This window comes from Orbicella franksi, chromosome 1 (genome assembly GCF_964199315.1).
Source record: "Orbicella franksi chromosome 1, jaOrbFran1.1, whole genome shotgun sequence".
NCBI lineage: Eukaryota > Metazoa > Cnidaria > Anthozoa > Scleractinia > Merulinidae > Orbicella > Orbicella franksi.
The window spans coordinates 10,303,810-10,325,768 of NC_138145.1; the positions used below are offsets into that span (position 1 = coordinate 10,303,810).

The following is a 21,959-nucleotide window of genomic DNA, read 5'->3' on the forward strand; positions in this document are numbered from 1 at the left end:
AATCTGGCCAAGCAGATCGCGATTGTTCTGGGCAATGATCTCTTTAACTTTAGCTTCATCCATTGTAAAAACCAAACTTAACCTAAACACGGCAAAGGCTGGCCATAGAATGTCTCACCTCGCCAACTGTCACCGATTACAAACTCAAATCCCACTATACACTGCGCACCTCAAACCCGTACCCAGCCCTCTGGTCCGTGCCGACAAAATAGTAATTTATGCTAATTTAAGATCATCACAAATTACATTTTCTCCGAATCAAGTGCAGATGATTTTTCATGAAATCATCGTTCACGACGATAAAAATAAGAGATGCTCCAGAGGCTCAACATGTTCTATCTATTACCTGCAGGATCTTTGCTGATACTAATGCTATGGGATGCCCGCGTTGCTGGAATGGACGTATACGTTTCACCAAGAGGAAATGATTCATCACATTGCACTGAAGAAAAACCGTGCAAGACACTCAATGAAGCTTTCTTGCGCGTTTCTGGTCACAACTCGACAAGGATTATGTTGGCTAAAGGAAATTACACGATGAAAAAGGGCCACAATTTTACTAGAATGGCAACGTTTGGGCTGTTTGGTCACGGTTCAATTCGCCGAGACGATGTGACAATAACGTGTGATGCAAATGCAAGCCTCTCGTTTATTCTTTGCGAGAATATTTCCTTCAAGAGCATCAAGTTTCTTAAGTGTGGAGGATGGTTTGAGAGCTCTTGTGGAAGGGAAAATTATCCAGATCTTCATGGGGCAAAATTCATGGCAGCCCTAGATTTTCGATATTGCAGAAATCTTTCGATCTCTGATGTGGAAATTTCGTCTTCGCCAGGTCTAGGCGCTAATTTGTACGATGTTAGCGGCTTTGTGAGCTTTACAGACAGTGTTTTTGCTGATAATAAGGCTGCTTCAAATGATATCTCGGAAGATGGAAACAAATTGGAACTACTTCCCAGGTACGTGCATTCTGGAGGCGGTGTTTTTGTTATTTTTAACAGGTACGGCGATAATACAGTCAATGTAACGCCAAGCGAGCATGACTCATATCAACACAACAGCCACTATATTTTTAACGATTGCCACTTTCTAAGAAACGAAGCGCGATGGTCAAACGTAAGTGAAAACAGAGACCTTAATACACCGGAACGTCCTTTCAGCCGTGGTGGGGGATTGGCAGTGTTCTTCAAAGGGAATGCCTCTGGATGCAACGTTGCAATCAGTGCTTGTAAATTCATAGATAATCGTGCATCATGGGGAGGGGGTCTGCAAATACTAATGGCAGACAAGACAGAAAACAATTCCTTTATAATGGAGGGAACGACCTTTCTGAGAAATAAAGCAGATCTATCCGCTGGAGGAGCACGCATGGGAAACATACCACTTAAACACACGCCGCTTATTTTGAACCGATTCAATATCAGCAACTGTTCATTTGTTCAGAACGAGGCTTTGTGGGGAGGTGGTGCCTCCGTCTTTGGTAGAACGATCGCGCGCACCAAACATTCAGAAACTGCTGTTACACAGTTCCACTTTAAGCAATCCACTTGGCAGCACAACAAAGCAAACGTAGGGGCCGCCATAGGAGTATATCTTTACAACTATAATAGATACCACATTGGACCGCAAATTCCTTACCGTGTTTGTTTTGACAATGATACGGTGTTTGAATTTAATCACATTGGTCTTCAACATGGTGACCTGAAATTGGGACAAGGAACTCTCTACAGTTTGGAGGTGCCTCTCATCTTCAAAAGCACCACGAAATTTTGGAACAATAGTAAGTCCGCGTTAGTTTTAGATGGATCGACCCTCGAAGTTCATGACCAGGTAGAATTCACCAACAACACTGGGCTTAGAGGGGGTGCTATAGCAATATATGGAAGATCGAGAATAATTTTCCACGAAAATGCAAAATTAACCTTTGAAGCAAATTCATGCGACGATAAAGGTGGAGCAATGTACATTCAAGCCCCTGGTCCTCCCCTGGTAAGTTTCAACGCAACAGGTACCAACATTTACACCTGTTTCTTTGCGTACAGCAACTCGTCCATACATTATGATGAATGGAATATAACGGTCATCTTTAAAAATAATAGAGCACCCCGTCACTCCTCAGGAAAGTCGGTCTATGTCACTACACTTAAAAACTGTTGGCAAGTGGGTGAGAATCGAACAAACAACAGCGTACTAAAATGGAAGTTTGTCAAGTTTCATAACTTGCCTGAAAACTTCACGAACTTTACGGGCGAAGTTGCGACAGACCCAATAGAAATAGAGTATGTAAAGACAGACTGGAAGGTTGCTCCAGGTGAGATTTTTAATGCAACCGTTAAATTGCGCGACGAAGTTAAAAATCTCGTCCCAGGGATTGTTGATATAGTAATCAATTCTTTTTCAGTACACCTCAATACCCCGTCAGCATTATTTCTTACGACTGGAAAAATTACCAATATCAGTCTATGCGGAATAGAACGAAGCAAATTTTCTGTGCAGCTAAATTGTAAAGGAAGTCAACTTTTAAGTACAGTGATAGGCGATCTCGAGTTAAACAATTGCTATGCCGGATTTCGTTTTTCAAACGAAACATTAACATGTAAATGTATGGATTCCGTCAAAGACGAGCAAGCTAGAGGGGTGTCGCACTGTGCTCCTGATGGGAAGAGCCTTTATGTGAAACAAGGATACTGGGCAGGAAAGGTGCAAGGCAAGTTTTCCACGCATGTCTGCCCTGATGGATATTGCAAATCATGGGATTCAAGCGCTAACGAATATCTGTATTTTGAGGATCAAATGTGCAAGCAGGGTAGAAAACAGAGTAGCGTACTCTGCGGACAATGTGAAGCAAATCATAGCGTTACCATTGGCAGTGAACAGTGCAAGAATGAATGTACGAATTTGTATTTGTTACTGTTGATACCGTTGGCTCTGGTTCTTCTCCTGATTGTCATGGGGATCATGCTCATAGATCTTGACGTCTTTACTGGGTACTTAAACGCCTGGGTGTACTCCTACCAAGTCATGAGATACTTAGCACCAGATGGATTTCTATTTAACAGTTTTAGCGAATTTGTCATAGCTTTAACCAATTGCCAAATTAAAGTTGGGAACAGCAGCTTCTGTTTGGTCAAAGGTCTTGATGATGCCGACAAACTCATGGCGATGAACCTCATCCCGGTATACGTAATAGCAGTTGTCGTCTTGCTAGCAAAGATGGTGAGTGCTTTTCCGAACTGGTGCTTTAGCAGACGGGTCAGAGCACCATTTCGCGGCATATGCACCATCCTTGTACTCTGTTATACACACACCACCTATATTTCTCTCAGGATTCTGCGTTTTGCCAAAGTTGGATCAAAGATCGTGCTTTACGTCAATGGTGAGATAGAGTACTTCAGTGGAAAGCATTTCTATTACGGAATTGTCGCCAGTCTCTTAGTGGTGTTCGTGTCAGTACTCTTTCCGTTATTCCTTTTATTTCGCCCGCTCCTGACAAGAGGTCTTCGTCCAGTCCTGAACCTCAATCGCTGGAATCCGTTCTTTGACGCACTTCAGAGCTGTTTTAAAGATCAGTATCGTTGGTGTGCGGCCTTCTACTTTATCTGCCGGCTGGGTCTCCTGGTCATCTATGAATTTATAGCGGCAGGTCCAGTGAAAAGACTTTTGCTGGAGGTGGCCTGCATCTCGATCCTGCTGACCTTTGCAATCTTGAGGCCCTACAAGGAAGCTCTAAATGTCGAAGAGGACGAGGAGAGTTATGACTGGATGAACAAATCTGACGTGGCACTCCTGACCACTCTTTCCTTCATCGCTGTGACCAGTTCCCTATGCGAAAACAGCCTTGCAATCACCCCTGGTGAAAAATACGGGCTCATAATATTCCTCAACATCTTGTCCTGCATTCCCATTGCAGTGCTGATGGTAGTATTAGCCTTACGCGTTGGAAGGAGATACCTGCCGGCTTGTAGCACTAGAAAAGTTGAACCATTTACAGACTCCAAGAAAGTTCGTTAAATCTCTGTAAAATGTCTACATTTCCTTTGTAAATTACAATCTCAGTAAATTTGCACACTTATAGAGATTTTGTAATTTCCATAAAAAGTCTTTAAATTTCGCTTTCAGATCGCATAAAATGTACATGAAATGTTGCTGTTTTTCTTGTAAATGTTTCGTAAAATTTATAGAGATTTTACAGCATATAAACAAATCTCTGTAAAACATCCACATTTTCTCTGTAAAAAGGGAACTAGGAGAAAAAAATCTCTGTAAAATCGAAAACATCAAATCTCCACATTATATCTGTAAAATTTGAATAAAAATAATGTCATAAAATGGTAGTAAAATCTCCACAAATGTAAGCTACACAAAATGTCACAGAAAAGTAGTACACATAATGTCTGTAAAATGTAACCATTTTATTGGAATAAATCTTTGCAAAATGTCGACATTTTATCCGTAAAATCAGCCTGTACAAAACGATTAGGTGTGAAAGCCATAAGACATAATCTCAATAAGATCTCTGTAAAATGCAAACTGAACATTGCATAAAATCTTAGTTTAATGCATACACAAATAAACTACACAACAGGTCGCACGAAAGTACACATAATGTCTGTAAAATCACCAGGTAAAATAGGAAGGTATTGGAAACCATAACATTATCTTATTACACTTATTACAACAAGAGCTTTGTGAACAGCAAACTAAGGATTGTGGCAGGTACACACAAAATAGAACAATCCTTGTACCTTTCAATAACAGGTAAATTCTGAAGTTCAAAGTTATGTAACTAACAAATGAGATTTACACAGCCACATATCAAAATCATGACAACAATGAAAGGAGCTTGGGAAAGAAGATACAAACTCAAACGAACTGGATCAGACTGGTTCCTGAGATATGCCCAAGATAATTGACAGCAGTGTAATTTGGTTATATCTTTCCATCAATGAAGGTATATTAGAGCGGTTTTCAACTGAGTGTTGTAAAACCAAATCAGAAATAATTACTTACCAATTAGTCTACTCGGCCAATCTTGAAACCAAAACCAAAGCCAAAACCAAAGTAATTGTCTGATCACCAGGAGCCATAATTATGGCTCCTGCTGATCACTTAATTCAACACAACTGAAAACCGCTCTAGAGACACACATGTATAAGGGGGGTTCTGTTACCCAATTTATTTTCTCGGATCTCGGCTCTTAGAGTAGGAAAAATACAATGGATAACAGAACCCCCATTATATATGTGTGTGGGGTTGGAATCTCGGCTTAGAGCCACGGTTTACAGCACGAGCACGGTTATGCAAATTCTAGGCTGTTTAGCCGAGCATAACAATCTTTTGTCATAAAAACTAGACAAAACATGTTTGGCGTGGCTGCTCGTTGTAAATAAACCACAACACAGCAAGATATATTTAACCCAACTTCTGTCATATGCAATGACGTCAATGAGGGAAACGCCCCTCTCTATCCAGCCGCAACTGTTGATCAGCTGTTTCTTTTTTTCCTTCAGAAAGCATCTCTTTGTTCTACCGCGTTTCGGGTCCTTTTTTTTCTCGAAAAAAGACGAAAAGTGCCATTTTTATTGACCAGACTAAGATGAAATGACGTATTCTAACGAACTGTGGGGAGGAAAAAAATAGAAAGCCGTCTTTAAAATTTCTCTTGGCTTATACATTCCTGAAGGCTCCAAAAATTCCTCTTGGCGTAAGTTAAAGCCAAGAGGAATGCAACCGGAAGTTGTAAAGCCGTAGTCTCTTTTATGAAAACCTCAAGGTCTTAAACATGTAACCGGAAGTTGTGCAGCAGTGAAACTGCGTCAAACCGAGTATTAAACGGAAACATCTGAAAGATTACAATTACGTTTTTGTTAAATGTAAATTATAACCCCCGTTAACATGGGTAACAGAACAGGTGCGCATGTAAATGAGTAACAGAATTATCTTCTATTGAAGAAATATTTGTCCCTTGTATAAACGGCATAATGGCTGCTTCAAGATTCTTATCTAACGTGCTGGAATTGTTTTATGGATCAATTTCACAAGAGGAAAACAAAAGACAAAAGAGACCTCTCGAGCCTACGAGAGCCGCGCGAGAGAGATACATCCATTTTGAATTGCTTAGAACTAATTTTAGTGAGTGACTTCGTGTATGGAAAATGAATGTTCCATAAGGTTACTCATACAAAGCTGATCTTCTAAAATTAGCACAAAGAAAACAAAAACAAAATTTACTGATTTGACTAAAAATGAAATTGCCAGCTTGACGAGTGTTAAAACACAATTTGGGCTTCTTGCTAAGTTTTAAATCATCAGAAACAATGAAACACAATACATGCAGCATTTCAAACAAAATGAGCCTGTCATTCTTAACAGAAACAAACGACGCCTTTAACCACTTCAATGATCAAGTGAAAGGTGAAATAGAGGCACGGTCGCAAAGAGGTTCAGTGTGGGTGATTGAAGGGATTTTGAACGCATTTGTTAATGTTACTCGACACGAACCATTTCATGGAGGAAGCTATTTTCCTCTCCCAAAAAAGTTACAAAATAAGAAAGCAATCATAAACATCCAAAACAAAGACAACCAATGCCTGAGATGGGCACTTCGTGCTGCTCTTTTCCCAGCTACAAAAGGAAAAAACCCTATTAGACCTGGGAGTTATCCAACAACCGACGGTTTTAATTTCACAGCTATCGACTTCCCAACACCAGTTTCTCAAATTAATAAATTCGAAAACCAAAACCCAAATCTTGCAATTAATGTGTTTGGCTGGGAAAATGGCCATGTTATTTTTCACAGAATCAGCGAAAAAGACAGCGCTATTCCACGAATAAACTTAATGCTTATCCAGCAAGGTGAAAGTACGCACTATAGCTATGTAAAAAGGCTTTGCGCTCTCTTGTATGATCAAAACAGGCGTAATGAGAGTAAACATTTCTGTGAACGTTGTTTGTATGGATACCAAAGGATGGATCTACTTGAAAGGCACAAACCTGGATGCAAAGGGTTGTTGAAAAGACCAACAAGAACACAGCTGCCAAAAGAGGGAGAGAACAAGGTGTCTTTCACAAACTACCCGATAAGCAGATGAAAGCGCCTTTCGAAATATGCGCAGACTTCGAGTCTTCGTTATGAAAGATCCACGGCTGTGATCTGCCAAAACTCATGAACAAAGTCTTACCGTAAAAACAGAGATGCATCAGGCATGCGGGTTTGCTTATACAATCCCGCTCTTGAGGACACCTGAAGATTGGCAAAAACACAAAAATGCAACTGACTGCCACATTTGTAATAAAAGTTTGGTTAAGGATCTTTTCTTGGACCCAATATCACTGCGTGACTGACACTGGCGGATATTGCGGTCAAAGCCACAAAAGATGTTATTACGTGACAAGTAAAAAAATAAACTTTATTGGCGCACAAAGGAAGATCAAATAGACCAATGGATTGCAAACAACCAGGAAACATGTTTGTTCTACGCAGAGCCTTTGTTTGTGCGAAATCACTAAGACTCAATGATAGACCGCATAATAATGAATGTAACTTAAAGCCCAAATTGAACGCAAAAACAGTGCCAATCCCAGATTTCATAACTTGAAAGGCTATGATGGGCACCTTTTGATGAAGCCAATGTCGAGGGTGCACGGAAAAATAAATTGCATCCCAAACAACATAGAAAATTACAATACTCATTCTCACGGGGAAATCTTAAATTCATCGATAGTGTGAATTTCTTGCTGAGCAGTCTGGATTATATAGTAATTTTAGGAAAATCTTTCTTGTGGACTTGTCGATGTAAATATCTAGAAACATTACCTTCCTTGAGTCACGTCATAAGAATTTTGCTAATTAAATATGGAACTGAAAAACTTGTATCTTTCAAATCGAATAAAAAGAATTTTTTTCAAGAAAAATGGAAGATTTTTGAGGAAACGATTTTAACTAACAATTAAAGTCGGAAAACGCTATTATTACGGAAAATCGTTAAATTAAATAAGTATGTAGAAAAGAATTGACAATATCTATTTTCTTTATGAATTCAATTTGGTGTCATTGTTAACTTCTGTAAACCAAACTTTCTTCATTCTTCTGTAGCTTAATTGTTGGGAAAAGAATTGTAATTGTTGTAATTGTGGAAATAAATAAAGAAAGGCAACAAAAAAAAATTACGGAAGAAGAATATGAGCACGGGCAAAACGTTTGGGAAGTATTCGGGTGCAAAAACCTTGTTGACTATCACGATTTGAACGTAATCACAGACGTGCTGCTTTTAGCGGATGTTTTCGAAAACTTTAGATAGGTATGTATGGAAAAATACGGGCTAGATCCAGCGCTTTATTACAGTTCACCGGGCTTGAGCTGGGATGCTCTTCTAAAAAGACAGGCGTGGAGCTTGAGCTCTTGACAGATCAAGACATGTACCTTTTCATTGAGAGAGGAATGAGAGGAGGCTTCTCAATAGTGAGCAAGCGCTATGCAAAGGCGAACAACCCACTGGCTGAAGGATATGACCCGGGCAAACCAAGAAATTATATAATTTACCTAGATGCGAACAACCTTTACGGCTTGGCTATGAGCTTGCCACTGCCAAAACGCGGTTTCAAGTGGAAGCGTGTCATGCCCACAGAAGAACAAATAATGAAAATGAACGAAAATTCAAAGGAGGGGTGGATACTAGAGGTGGACCTGGAGTACTCTGAAGACTGCACGAAGAACACAACAGTTGACCCACTTGCGAGCGAGAAAAACGTCATTGAAAAGGAGTTGATGTCAGTTTACCAAATGCGTTTGATGGAGGACTTGAAATTGGACCGGCCGAACAGCGAGACGCTGGTGCTGACGCTGGAGGACAAAAAAATTACGTCGTACACTACAGGAACCTGCAGTTTCATCTAAAACAAGGGATACGTTTGAAAAAAATGCACAGAGCGATCGAGTTTGAACAAGAACGCTGGCCATGGATGGAGCCATACATTCGGACGAACACTGAATTAAGAAAGAAAGCAAAAAGCGATTTCCAGAGTAACTTTTACAAACTGATGAACAACTCAGTGTTCGGCAACATGGAGAACTTGAGAAACCGTGTCAGTGTGAAGATTTTTTGAAGCTGGGAGACAGACAAGATACGTCGTTTGGTGGCCAGCCCTTCATGATCATTTGCTCCTCCTGAACAAGCCTGTTAACACAGGTATGACAATTCTAGATCTTGATGTATGATCGACATGCTCTATAATTACTTGAAAACTAAGTACGGGTCGAAGTACAGACACAGACAGCCTTCTCTTAGATATCCAGACGGAAGACGTTTACAAAGATATAGTGGAAGACATTGGTTTGTATGACACAAGCACCTATCCAAAAGAACAATTGCTCTACAGTGACAGAAATAAAAAGGTTCAGAACAAGATAAAAGATGAGTGCGAGGAAGGACGATTAACGAAGCAGTTGCTATAGGTAAAAAATGTATTCAGTCTTGGAAGAAAAACAAAAAAAATATCAGGATAGTCAAGGGGGTAAAAAAGAATGTGGTGGAACAAAAATATATCAGGAAAGCCAAGGAGGTAAAAAAGAATGTGGTGGGAAAAGAAGTTAGGCACGAGCACTACAAGGAGCGCTTTTCGCGAAAAAGTAATTGTGGCATGGAATGAACATTCTTCTCAGCGAGGGCCACGAGATATATGGCATGCATGGGAATAAGGTTTCACTTTCACCCTTTGATACGACTAAGCGTTGGATAGCGGATGACGGCCTGCACACAATGGCATACGGGCACAAAGATATCAAAGAACGGCATTAGCAGGCGGAAGCTGTGTATTTGGCTGCACAACCAACAAAGCCGCGCTTAAGCCCGTCAAACAAATAATAGAAAACAGGCTCGTTCGGTTTAGTTACAGCTCATTCAAGATTGTAGACTTTCAAAGACCAGATTGGGTCTGTAGCTCTTTTAGTCCCGCCTTCAAGTTCACCGGGTTGATACAAATAGCTTACATTATGCGACGGGGACCTTTTTTCCTTTCAATCCAACAGGTCTGGAATACTTTGTAGAGGGTTTGGAGGTGACAGCCTCTCTTTGATTGCGACAGCTTTTTTTTTCGATAAGACTGGTCACCTCATTTTTCAGAGCGCTGACAACTTCGGGAATCCTTCGGGAAGCCTTTTGACCCACGCAGTCGACCGCTGGGCAGAAGGCAGGGGCATTTCCACGGCATACTGGTGACCGAACAAGCGCTCGGCCAGTGTGCAGTTGAAACGTTCAACAATAGCTTGGTCTCTGTGAATTTCAGTGCGCCCACGACGAATGGTGGTATTGTGGTTTTCCATCTCTTTGGTCACACTTCCCATGAACACACGCCCAGGGTCGACCTGCAGCAGCTGAGGCTACTTCAAAGGGCTTCGCTTGTAAATCGACTCAAAAGCTTTCGCAACTTCAGCAGTATCTTTAGAGGTCAGAGGATCAGCTTCTTTGTAGCGGCTGGCCACGCCGACAACGGTCAGCGCGTATTTGTAAACTTTGCGGCCACGAGGCAGCTTGTCATGTGGCAGAAAAAGAAGGTCCGCTTGGTGGACCGGTTTGGTTGACGATACGTCGAATTTTAGGGCGAGGAATGTATGTAGCACGACGTCTGCCAGAGCCTGTTTGATTAACCATTGCTTGGTAGTTTCCTCTGAGACTTTTGCAGCTTCTGCTAATTTTTTAATAGCAGCGATGCCTTTCCAGTAGCCCTTGGGACTGCTGTAGATTTTTGTGAGCTTGGAGTCCAATTGAGGAAGGTATAGTAACACTCCAAAAAGTTCAAAGAAAACGAAAAGTTGCATAGCTAAGAACGAGTGCGCTGCCGCCCACAAAAAGCGACTCGCTCTGTTTCTGCTGCTCACTGGGTTGATAAAAATCAATTTGGGTTCTTTTGGAGGTGTCCTGGCTTGTCTGGGTGTGTTTGGTTGTAGAGTTTGAATGCGTAATCGGTGTTCGTGAAGTTCTGCTTCGCTTGTTCTTTGATTTACAAAAGGTAAACAGCATTTTTAATCTTTTGTGGAATTCTATGTGATACTCCTAAAAATTCTGAATCAAGGGTAAAACTTTGATGATAGTAGGATCGAGTTGACCCTTAAGTTGAATTTATCATGGCAGTTGACATTTACTGTAAGGTGTTGAAGAGAATTTTGGTGTGTTTATTGAATTGACAGAGGTTGGTTTTGTCATTATCTATCAATATATCTTTGAGGCAGAGTGGTTGGTGGCAAAAGCAAAACTGGTAATATCCTCACTGACCTGCGTATCAGATGTTTTTAGGTTTTTGTGGTCAATCTATTGGTAGTTGCACTGTCTTTACAATAGAAAATGTGTGATATTAATAGTAAGTTATAGTTTAGTATTTTCATCAGTATCAAAATTATAGTAATTTTATGGCTCAATTTAACTCCGAATAAGGGCCACGAAAGAGACAAAGACGCATCGATTTCTCTTATGATTTAAATCCTTCGGTTGACACCTCACGTGGCTCTGGGACGAGGCTCACTGTTTTATGAGGACCTGTTATAATCACGTGATTTCCAATCACATTCGCCACCAAGGAGGCATTCCTGGAGCCGAGAGGGACTGGTTAAAGAGACTTTCCTCTATTCCAATCTTAGCAGAAAGCCGTCCGAGAGCAGAGAGCGCTTCGAACCCAGTCTCTCCAGCTTCTTGTTTCTCTTTCTCATCCGGCTGCAGGAATCTGTTAGCTGTTTGGTGACTACCAGGCTGCGAGTTCGATGGAGTTCCTCTCGGGATAGTAATCGCGGGAGATCCCGTTAAGCGGTTTACAGCAGGCAGAGGAGGCAGACCGTTATCTCCATCACCTGGCTTTGGTATAATGAAGACATACTTTCCAGACGTGTTCATGTTCGAGGCGCCTATCTCTGCAACTACATAGGAAAGAATGGAAAACAAAAATTATAAGAGCGGAACTGTTAGTTTACTTTTACTACAAACAAGTTAGCCGAGGAAAAGCCCTGTGGGCCGGGTTGTTCAAAGCTCGATTAAGCTGACCCAGGAGTAGCGATAATTTCGATTTCATTTCAGTTTTGTAACTTCTCGGTGAGATTTTCTGTTTATATTGTCTGTCTGTCAGTTTAGAGTTTGAATAATCTCAAGCTACACAAAACATACACCGTGAAAAACATATTTATTTACGAAAAATTAATACTTCTGTTAACTTTGAATCCTGGGTTAGCGTTTCGAACAACCCGGCCGAGCTCGTCGTTTCACTGTTTATTATGACTGAGAAAATTGCTACATTGCGATTGGCCGAGAGCAGGCAAATTTATCGTTAACTTTTAATCTGCACTGCAGCGTAAATTGATGTAGACACATTCGTAGCTTTTTCAGTCGTATAATTAAAGAGTAGTGGAATGAACGCTCGATCAGTTAAGGATTTACACTGCTCGTGATATTTCATGGTTCTTTCAAACTCACTCGCCTAAAGGCTCATGCAATTTTGAGACAATTTCATTTTTTCACTTCTTCCACGTAGCGTAAATCGTTCCTAATTACACTCGGATTCACATGTGACATTTACCTTAACTTATTTAAAAATATGTCGGGAAAGAGAGCGTCTGTTTGCAGTCCACACGTGTATAAATTGGGTCGAAATGAACTGCTTCACTGGTAACTAGGGTCTCCAGCAACGGGGGCTTGCCTAAATCAGGTCGTTTGGGACGCTGCTGTTGTTGCTTCTACTCAGGAGAGGTGTTCTCAAAACTCAAACTTGAGCAGTCTTTTAAAAGTAATTGAATATAAACGGTTGTTCTTAAAGCAGCACTAGAGAGTATAAGACCAATATTCCTGTTTCAGTTTTCCTACCCAAAAGAGTATCTACACCTTCTACCTAGAAAATACAGAACGTACCAGTCGAAGAGGCACTCCCCTGAACTGCAGCACGATGGTGCACCATAGCTTGATGCTCTCTGAGTCGCTTTGTATAACCAAACCGCCTGCCGCAAACGGAACACTGAATGCCAAGTACACGCCGAGGTTTATTCCGAGAAGTCGATGACTTTTCGGTAACGTTCGCCTTAGCCGAAGGGTCAACCTGCAGCAGCTCTTTCGGCTTTAGCGCAGTGTCTTTAACGGACGGCGAATGCTTCTTCATAATATGCACTTCTAATCTTCGATTGTAGGAGAAGATCCTGGGGCAGTGTTGACAATGATATTGGCCTCGTTTTAGCCGGGTGTTCTTTGGTATCGGTTCGTTAGTGTTCGCTCGCTCCACCGTCATTTTCACGCATCGTAAGCGATGCTTCTGGATGCCACGTCTCGACAGAAGCTCTTTGCCGCACAAGTCGCATTTCTGCATTCTTTCTTCCTTGTTCTTGTGAGTGAGAATGTGTCTGCGGTAATTGGAGCTCTGCACGAATGACTTGGAGCACACGTGACACTTGTAGGGTTTACTTCCCAAGTGCATTAGCAAATGCTGTTTGAAGGTTGAGCGGTGAGTGAATTTCTTCTCGCACTGAGAACAACTACATTGTATGGAGGAAGAAAAGGAATGAGTTAACCTCGCGAAAGTACTTGCACAGTCGAACACGCAGTCATTTTTCCCGTTAAACCCCTTTCTCTTAGCGTTCAAGCGAACAAATACTGCAATCAGCTAAGGCAACGTCCGCACTCTGCCGGAGGAAATTGAAAACGGAGCTTTCTTTCGCCGGATAGACCTTCCGTCCGCACTAATCCGTCACGAAAACGGAGCTCTTCAAAGGCTCTTCAAACCGGAGGAATTTGAAAACGCCGGCTTTGAGTTTTAGTGTGGACAGAAAACACTTTGAAAACGAGGCTTGTCGAAAACGACGAGGTTACGGTAATCATGAAATGCCCCGGGCTGAGTTTTACTCAAACACAAATCCAAAATGACCGCTGATTGTTACAAATTTCTTCAACGTAGTGTGGACAGAAAACATTTGATGCGCTTTCAGAGTGATATAGTGAAACCTCCGTTTTCAAATTGCTCCGGCGTATTCTGGACGCGGCCATAAAAACAGAATAAGGAACTCTCCCTCTCTCTCTCTCCGCGTTTGACACATGCATGGTTCACAACATCGAAAACCACCTGCAAGCTCTTGACCTGTAACCTACAATTCGAGACACACTAAGCTGAGGTACTTACCTCTAGAAAGGAAGACGTGAATATCCTAACATATCCGACTTTCACTTTCCCTCCTTAAAGTCATTAACAATTCATCAAGTTTATAAAACAAAGGAATGATGAGCCCAAATTTTTTTCCTTCTCTCGTTAGTTCTAGGTTCGATCGAGAAGATATATCAAACACACGAGAGAGTGATGCACCATTTCCAAACACTTCGAAGTTTGTCAAAAATACTCCGCTGCGCGTCGTATTTTCAGCTTTCTTGTCGGTGTTTGGAAACGTGGTTACAGACGGTCTTTCGTTTTATTATCTCAATATTGAAGGGAAAAAGGAAAATATTCTAACCAATGACACTGAAGGGCCGAGCAGTTACCTGTATGGTCTGTAGCCAGTGTGCACGTTCTTGTGTTCATTCAGGTTGTGGGAGTAACTGAATGCCTTGCCACATGTATTACACTGATATGGCTTCTCTCCCGTGTGATGGCGCACATGGTATTGATAGTGACCCAGCATGTGAAATGACTTGGGGCAGTATTCACATTTATACGGCTTCTCGCCTGCCAGTAAACCAGGTGTAAAGAAACGAAAATTAAACACCGAAGTACAGAGTGACAGTTTAGCTTAACGACTTAATCAACTAGTAATGGAAAAAAAAAGCACCACGACCGTAGGCAGACTAAAGTTCTTATCGAGGCCGCAATCAACAGCGGATAAAAACGCTTCTTTTACATTGATTTATCGTTTTAATGCACTGTCTTTTACAGGAACTTGAAATAAATAAAAAAAAAATCGAATTGTTACCGAGGCAAGAGCCTCGGTTCGCCTGTTGCTAGATGTAGCTAAGGCTTGAGTATAGAAGATTTCATATTTTATTGACAGTAGTATTAAAATAATAAGTAAGACTTAAGATGCTGCTTGTGAGACTTAAACTAGTATGACTCATTGACTAAGAGTTATAAAATGTTGCAGACATGGAAACAACTTACTTAAAAAAGAGGTAAATTTAAGATGGCAACATCACAATTAGCCAAGAAACATCACATGTAAGGGTAATTTTGAAGAACAGCTCCCGAAAAAACCTGTCGGCCGTCTGTCGGCTAGCCTCCCACCCAGACGCTCTTGGGGTTCGTCACGCGTTCCTTCCCCATGAAGAAACGCGTGACGAGCCCTAAAAGCGTCTGGGTGGAGGGCTATCTGTGGACCGAAATAAATACGTTATAAGTGGCTCTTGATATTTTAGAAATAACTCTTAAAAACGACTCTTCATATTTTAATTAACTCTATGCCAACCTTGGCTTTTCATCCACCGGTTGAAATAGTTGTCCAAAAACATCCGAAATTGGTTTATTCGGTTTTCCACGGGCAGGTTGCGTGACTGCAAATCCTTGTAGGATTTTCTTTACGCTTTAGACAACTACTTGAAGAAGAGGCATAGCTTTTGATGTCACTCACCCGTGTGCTTTCTCATGTGAATTTTCAAGTTACCAAGTGACGTAAATTCGTGATGGCATACATGGCATTGGTGTTCCTTCTTTCCTTTTGAAGAGAAAGAAAACTCTCTGTCAGTTTTGTATTACGTATGCAAGCGTAGATCTATACAGTCTAGTTTGTGTTACCCCAGTGAACTGTCATTCCTACATGCAAACCTCCAGGGTGGGGGATCTTTGGGATCTTGTAAATTCTTGCCAGGATCTTCAAAGATTCAAGTTTGCCGTTTGTTACTCCAGTCAGTTATTTGCTTGTCATCTGTTTGTTAATCCACTCTCAAGTATACACACTATATGTGGTTGTGAGAATTTGATAGATCAGGACAATTTGATCTAAATGATCAAGTTTGATATTCTCAATGACCTGTTACTTGCTGGGTATCTAGTTTTCAAGGAGAAACTAGAAGCTAATACCAGTGAATTGTAATTTAATATTATAAGCAGCCCACCTGTGTGAAGCCAGTTGTGATTTCCGAGTTCTTTGTGTGTGTTGAATGACTTTGGACACAAGGGGCATTTAAATCGTTTTTCACCAGTGTGTGATGTCATGTGCTTTTTTAGGTCCCATTGAAAAGGAAAGCATTTGTTGCAAACTTTACACTTGTAAGGCTTGAAGTCAGTGTGGAGAATCCAGTGTCGCTTTAGATGACTGGAGCTACAAAAGTCTTTACCACAGCGATCACATGGCCAGCGATTGCCTTTATCAGATTGAAATGGAATGACTGAGGCTACAAAAGAGAACAATGTTGTTTACATATACATGTAGATGAGTGACTTGTTTTTGCAACTTTCTAAAAAATAAAATGAAATCATGTTGAAAAAATGTTCCACTACAATGCTACACTAGCATCATGTCCAGGAGAAAACCTTTAGCTCCTCGTCACCTCAAGCTACTACATGGTTTATATGGACAATGATCAGACCTTTCCTTTCAAGGACTATTCAAGGACTTTTCAAGGACAGTTCAGCAGTTAATGTGTTTATTCAAGCAATCATTTCCCCCATTTCCCTCAGAATTGCAAGTACAACTTGTTTAATAGGAGGTCCACAAAATACGGAATACTCAAGACTCCATTGAAGCAAGATTACCTATGCTGTTAGGCACTACTCACAATCACTCAACTACTGCTTCAACGGAATCAATTTACTGAGACTTCAAAGGTTTTTCTAGACTTACAGTTGGTATATCCACATAAAATAACCTTTTTTATCCTGTAGTCTTAAGTATTCCAAGATTTTGAACACAGTTCAAGGACTTTAATAGGAGAAAACCTTTTTTTTTTCATTTTCTAGGACTTTTCAAGGCCCTGTGCAAACCATGGTAAGCCAGTTAGACTTGAAGAAAATCAAAGTTCACCTCTCAGCATTACCCAGTAAAATCATTATTAGGATAACACAGTCAGCTTACCGATGTTAAAATTAAATTCTTCTGGATTGAACTGCACTTCTACAGAATCCTTGCAGTCAGGCTCAAGGCTATCACTTGACTCATCCACTTTGTCACCATCATCAACAGTGTCACACGATCTTGTCCCTGTATTCAAAACAAACCCTGAGATGTCAGACTCTCGAACAGTTGAATCTGGAGGATCGTGAACTTGTTCAAAGTTCACATATGAAAAACTTTTAGAAGAAACATGTTCCTGCTGGGAAGGAAGAGGGCAACGATGATTAAATGGCTCCACGGCTGGACCAGGAGACAGATTGGATGATGACAGCTGGTCATGGCTCATGTCGCCCCTTAGATCACCTGAAGAGGATCCCAAGCTCTTGTCAGATTCATTTAAAGATTCCTGTCTTTGCGTTTGAAAGCTTGATGAAATAGATTGAATGTTTGTAATTTGTCTCCTAGGATTCCTTGCAAGACTCCTGTCACAAGCTGTGACATTTCCTTCTTTGGATACTGGTCTTTGGGTAACTGCACTGGCTTGCTGCTTAGATGCTTCACTTTGAGTGCATTCTGGATTGCCAGCAGCTGTCATGACAATGCAAAGAACAGTAACATTTGTTAGAATCTGGTGATGGTGATAATTTTCAACCATTGACTCAAAAATAAAGGGAGAGGCCTCCAGGTGATAAGTGGTACTAAGGAATGCTTTCTTTTTCTATAAAGATCACATACCTTCATTTTAAATATTACTTTCTAATATTTTTCTTCTTTTCTTTTTGAATATTGAACCTTTGAAATAGCCAGTGTTATCAAATATTAAATCTGCTTTGCATGCAGTCAAGTCTGACTGACAAACAGCACTCTAGATCATTTGTGGTTCAATCCGGACTGTTTGTGTCTGCAGCCGAACATTTGGCCTTATTCTATATGGAAAATAACAAAAATCAAGATTACCTTGAACAATTAAATCATACTCAGCATGAGTTAAGGATGTACTGTCGGAAGTCACCAATCTTGGCAATTCTTGGTTTGATAGCCGTGGTTTAACTCCCAGTAGAATCCCACTGTAAGTGTCATCAGTAGAATAGATCAGCTTCAAAAGACCAAGGGTAACTCCATGTTCTGCCTTGAGAATTGGTTGATTACCTCTGTACAAAGTGATCTGCAAATTTAGATAGTTGATGATTCTTTGTCAAAAAAGACATTTGACTAGCAATAGAGCTGGACGAAGTAGTTCAGGGAGTAATCAGATGAGTAATTTCAAATTTTTAAAGGGGATAGGTCACACTACTTGAATTAGTAATTTGGTTTATGTTTGTTGGTTATGACCTATAAACTTCAAACTGGCAGAGCAACAGTCTCTTATGGGTAAAATCGTGGCCACAAAACAAACAAGAATGATTCTGGGCATTATAAAATTATGGAACTTTCATATAAGCGTATATAAACTTAAAAAATGGACGGCATGAAATTTTTCAAGTTAGCCAAGATGAAAAAATCTGCATTTGCCCATACATGCCCCTTTTGGGGTTTTCTGTGTTTCGTTTGAATTTTTCTACCATTGAAAGTTGTTGATAATGTTATGATATTTCAGTTAATTTTATGACCAGTTCATCAGCTCTAAAATTGCTTCAAACTGTGTGACATAGCCCCTTTAATAGTGTACAACACACGGTCCACTCACTAGTTAATAGTATTAGTAGCAAATTGAATTGTTTAGGATCCTTAGAGAACCACTTGATGAAGTCAGCGGTATATGATTCCATCGGTTTTACTAAAATCATGGAAAAGCAACAAAGAACCCACAGGAGGTTCAGTCACATTTTAAGGAGGAAGGCAATTGGTTTTCACAGGTGGCAAAACCTTTTGAGCTGAACTTCTTTACACATATAAAAAAACTTTTCTCCAGATTTTCAAACCAAGAGGGGAAAGTCTGCCTCACAGTCAGTCACTTTGTCTGGTACCTGGGCCTTAACGAAAACCCCAATTTACCCATTTAAGTGAACAGAGTCCATGCATGACTGGCACAGGTGTTCAATAACAGGTATCCAATAACAAAGAGTTGTAACAGGGCTGAAAGGTGTAAACTGCAGGCTCCAAGTTACAGGTTACACATTGTAACAGGTATCGAATGGTCCCATTTAATATAAAATTGCTCACAAAATTTGGCCTTTGCTCAAATTGCTCGCAAAAATTACATGAGTGCTCACTTGCTCTCGCTTGCTCCCACTTGAGAAATATTTGCAACTGCTTGCACACTAACATTCTCATTAAAATGTTAAAATGTGCTCATTTGCAGGAACTTTTTGTGAATCCTTAGGGTTAGGGTTGGGGTCTAGTAGCTTTTAGCTTCTTCTCGTGACGTGTTCACAACGTTCGGTTAGAAAGCTTAAGATCTCCTTGAGCATCCACCCACTGACTCACGTGAAACTATGTGACGTATTTTGTCATCAAACAATGCATAATTGGCTGTAAGCAGCTTTGCGCCTATCAGTCATGTTTTGGAGGTGTCAGCCAGATTACTTGGTGCAAAACAATGTTTCCTTTCAATAAAATAGAGATTCTGGCTTGTGGAAAATTTATGAAGTGCTCATTGCTCACCATCTGTATTTTCTTAAGTGCTTGCTGCTCACAAAACAAATCTGATCACTGCTCATGATTGAAAAATTTAATGCACTGCTTGCATGCTTGCAAATGCTCACAACGACCATTTGATACCCCTATTGCACCTGGAGAGAGCAACAATGTTGAACAGGTGAAATTGTACACCTATGTGATAGTGTCCCAATTAGTCTAAGTAAAAAGAACTAAACGCCGTCCAATTTGGAAATAATTGGATGAAAAAAATCCACCGGCCAAGTCCAATTAGGTTGTGAGGGGAATTTATTTTTAATCTAATTATTTCCAAATTGGACAAGGATGTAGTCTTACTACTTGTTATAATACACTGTTATAATAATTGTTATAATAATATTGTTATAATAATATACTTGTTAATCGTGTTCCACACAAAACTTTCCAAATTACCCGTTAATTTGGACCTTATACAAAATAAGGATTAATTTGGACAGTTTACTAAATGTCTTAACAAACTACCTTGCATGCACTTATGTGAAATTTTGGGCTAATAATATAATTACATACTAAATAGGTGCACGGAGGACACAGTGAAGCAACCAGAATCTAGCTTATAATTTGCTCAACTCACTGAAGAAGTATTTTTCCTTTCGGTAAAACCTATAGACAATGTAATTTCTGATGACTGAGGGACGAATTAGTCAGAAGTTGTTATTCTGACGGCATGCTGGAGAGGCTTGCAGGGTGTCACGGGATGTTTAAGGACTATTTAGGCATTTGGCAGGAGATTTATAATTAGGTCATTCTAGGTTAGTCAGTCTTCATTTTCGTCCTCTTTTTTTAAAATTATTAAGCTTTTGTTATAACAGCTTGTATGTATAGTTTTAAAATAATGTTTTACATTACTGATTTTGTACTCTTTCCTTGGGGTCTTGTGCTGCTACATTAGATGAGGAATATATTTCCACATATTTTTAAGCCACATCTAAAGGGTGTGGCGTAGTACAGTTTCAAATTGTTAGAACCAATATTTTTAATTTCGAGGATACAGATGATGTTGTCAGACGGAATACATCTATATCAGAGGACTGACTGACGCATCCTCAATAAACTATTCGAATTTCATATTGAATGTATGTTAGTGTAGTCAGAATGACTCCTTTCCAGACCATGATTTAGTAATGGCAATATTGGAAAAAAACTGAAGAGTGTGCAGAGCCATGTAAACAAAGAAGTGGGATAAATAACCCAAGATTACTTCGCAAACTTTGTGCAGCAGACAAAGCTTCCCAGGAGAGGCTGGTATAAATAGCAGCAAAATACTCTATTATATACATTCCAGCTGATTGTCACTAAACACAAGGGAAGGAATGCAGGAATACAGAATATATATTTATGCCAAGACTAAGGTAAAAGCACACATGAGATCTACATTACCTCGTTCGAACCTTCTGAATGGTTGACAGTCGGAGCAAGACATCTGTTCGCCATGTTTGATTACTGTACGCGAATTGGATTATGGGTAGTTTGAAAGACCCAGGAGAGACTGGAGTCTAGAATACTGCACCGACAGAAAAACACCTCTGAAATCCTTCAACCGTGGTATATTTCTAGACTTTTTTAAGAACCTGAGGGGAAAGTCACGTGATTTCGTTGAGAAACCCAATGGAAAGGGAATATCAAAGAGTTTTTAAAACTGATATTTTCTCCAGTTCTTCTCTCGGTCTTATATGTTCGAAAACGAGGCAAAATATTTTCTTCCTCTGTGATTCGTTCCTGTGGCAACACCTCTTCAAAACGCTCTAAAACAATGACACTAGGAGCTCGGAACTGCGTATTGCTAGTAGTGCTCTCCAAGTTAAATCGCAGCTACCGAGATCATGTAATAATAAGATCAGCGTTTTCGAAAGTTTCTTTCACAGGCTATAAGTTTAGTATTCTCATCTCCACTTTGCAGAGCTCCGCTGTTTTCGAGAAAACAAAGATGCATTGGTTTTCAAACGTATAATTGTCAAAATGGCCTAAAGTACCCGACAAAATGGACGATGTTCGATACGCAGATTTCAACTAGCCGTACCATTCACGTCCTCTTCCTAGCGGATGAAAGGAGAGGAGTGGAGAGGAGAGAGTAAGTGGGTTCCACGAGGTTGCCTATTTACCGAGTTAGGATTTCGAGTTGGATTTCGAGTTGGATTTTCGAGTTGGATTTTTGAGTTAAGATTTTCCAGTTGGATTTTCGAGTTAGGATTTTTTGGCGGGATTTTCAATAAATTTTCAGTGGTTTGATGATTTAAATGGTTGACAGGCCAAACACGACTCCTATTGGTCAAGGTAGAACTAGCCAATGGCGTAATGTACTTTTCGATCCTTATTTGTTTGAAGCTCG

General features: G+C 40.3%; 2 protein-coding genes across 3 annotated transcripts; one reads left to right on the plus strand and one right to left on the minus strand.

The window, feature by feature from the left end:
- Positions 1–310: 310 nt before the first annotated feature.
- LOC145489118 (uncharacterized) lies at positions 311–4,051 on the plus strand. The gene has a single exon (XM_081468029.1). The coding sequence runs from the start codon at positions 313–315 to the stop codon at positions 4,006–4,008; it is 3,696 nt and encodes a 1,231-aa protein (XP_081324155.1). The 5' UTR covers positions 311–312; the 3' UTR covers positions 4,009–4,051.
- A 5,327-nt stretch (positions 4,052–9,378) lies between these two features.
- On the minus strand, positions 9,379–21,064 carry LOC145489128 (uncharacterized). Of its 2 annotated transcripts, XR_014049569.1 has the most exons (9): positions 21,011–21,064; positions 17,951–18,158; positions 17,015–17,581; positions 16,056–16,334; positions 15,572–15,655; positions 14,493–14,676; positions 12,885–13,498; positions 10,361–11,902; positions 9,379–10,106 (listed from the first exon to the last, which is right to left on the minus strand). XR_014049569.1 is itself a non-coding variant. In XM_081468039.1 (8 exons), the coding sequence occupies exons 1-8, from the start codon at positions 21,062–21,064 to the stop codon at positions 11,553–11,555; spliced, it is 2,340 nt and encodes a 779-aa protein (XP_081324165.1). In that variant the 3' UTR covers positions 9,379–11,552. The 2 variants fall into 2 exon arrangements, 1 of the variants encoding a protein (XP_081324165.1); XM_081468039.1 differs by having other exon boundaries at positions 9,379–11,902.
- Between the last annotated feature and the right edge of the window lie 895 nt (positions 21,065–21,959).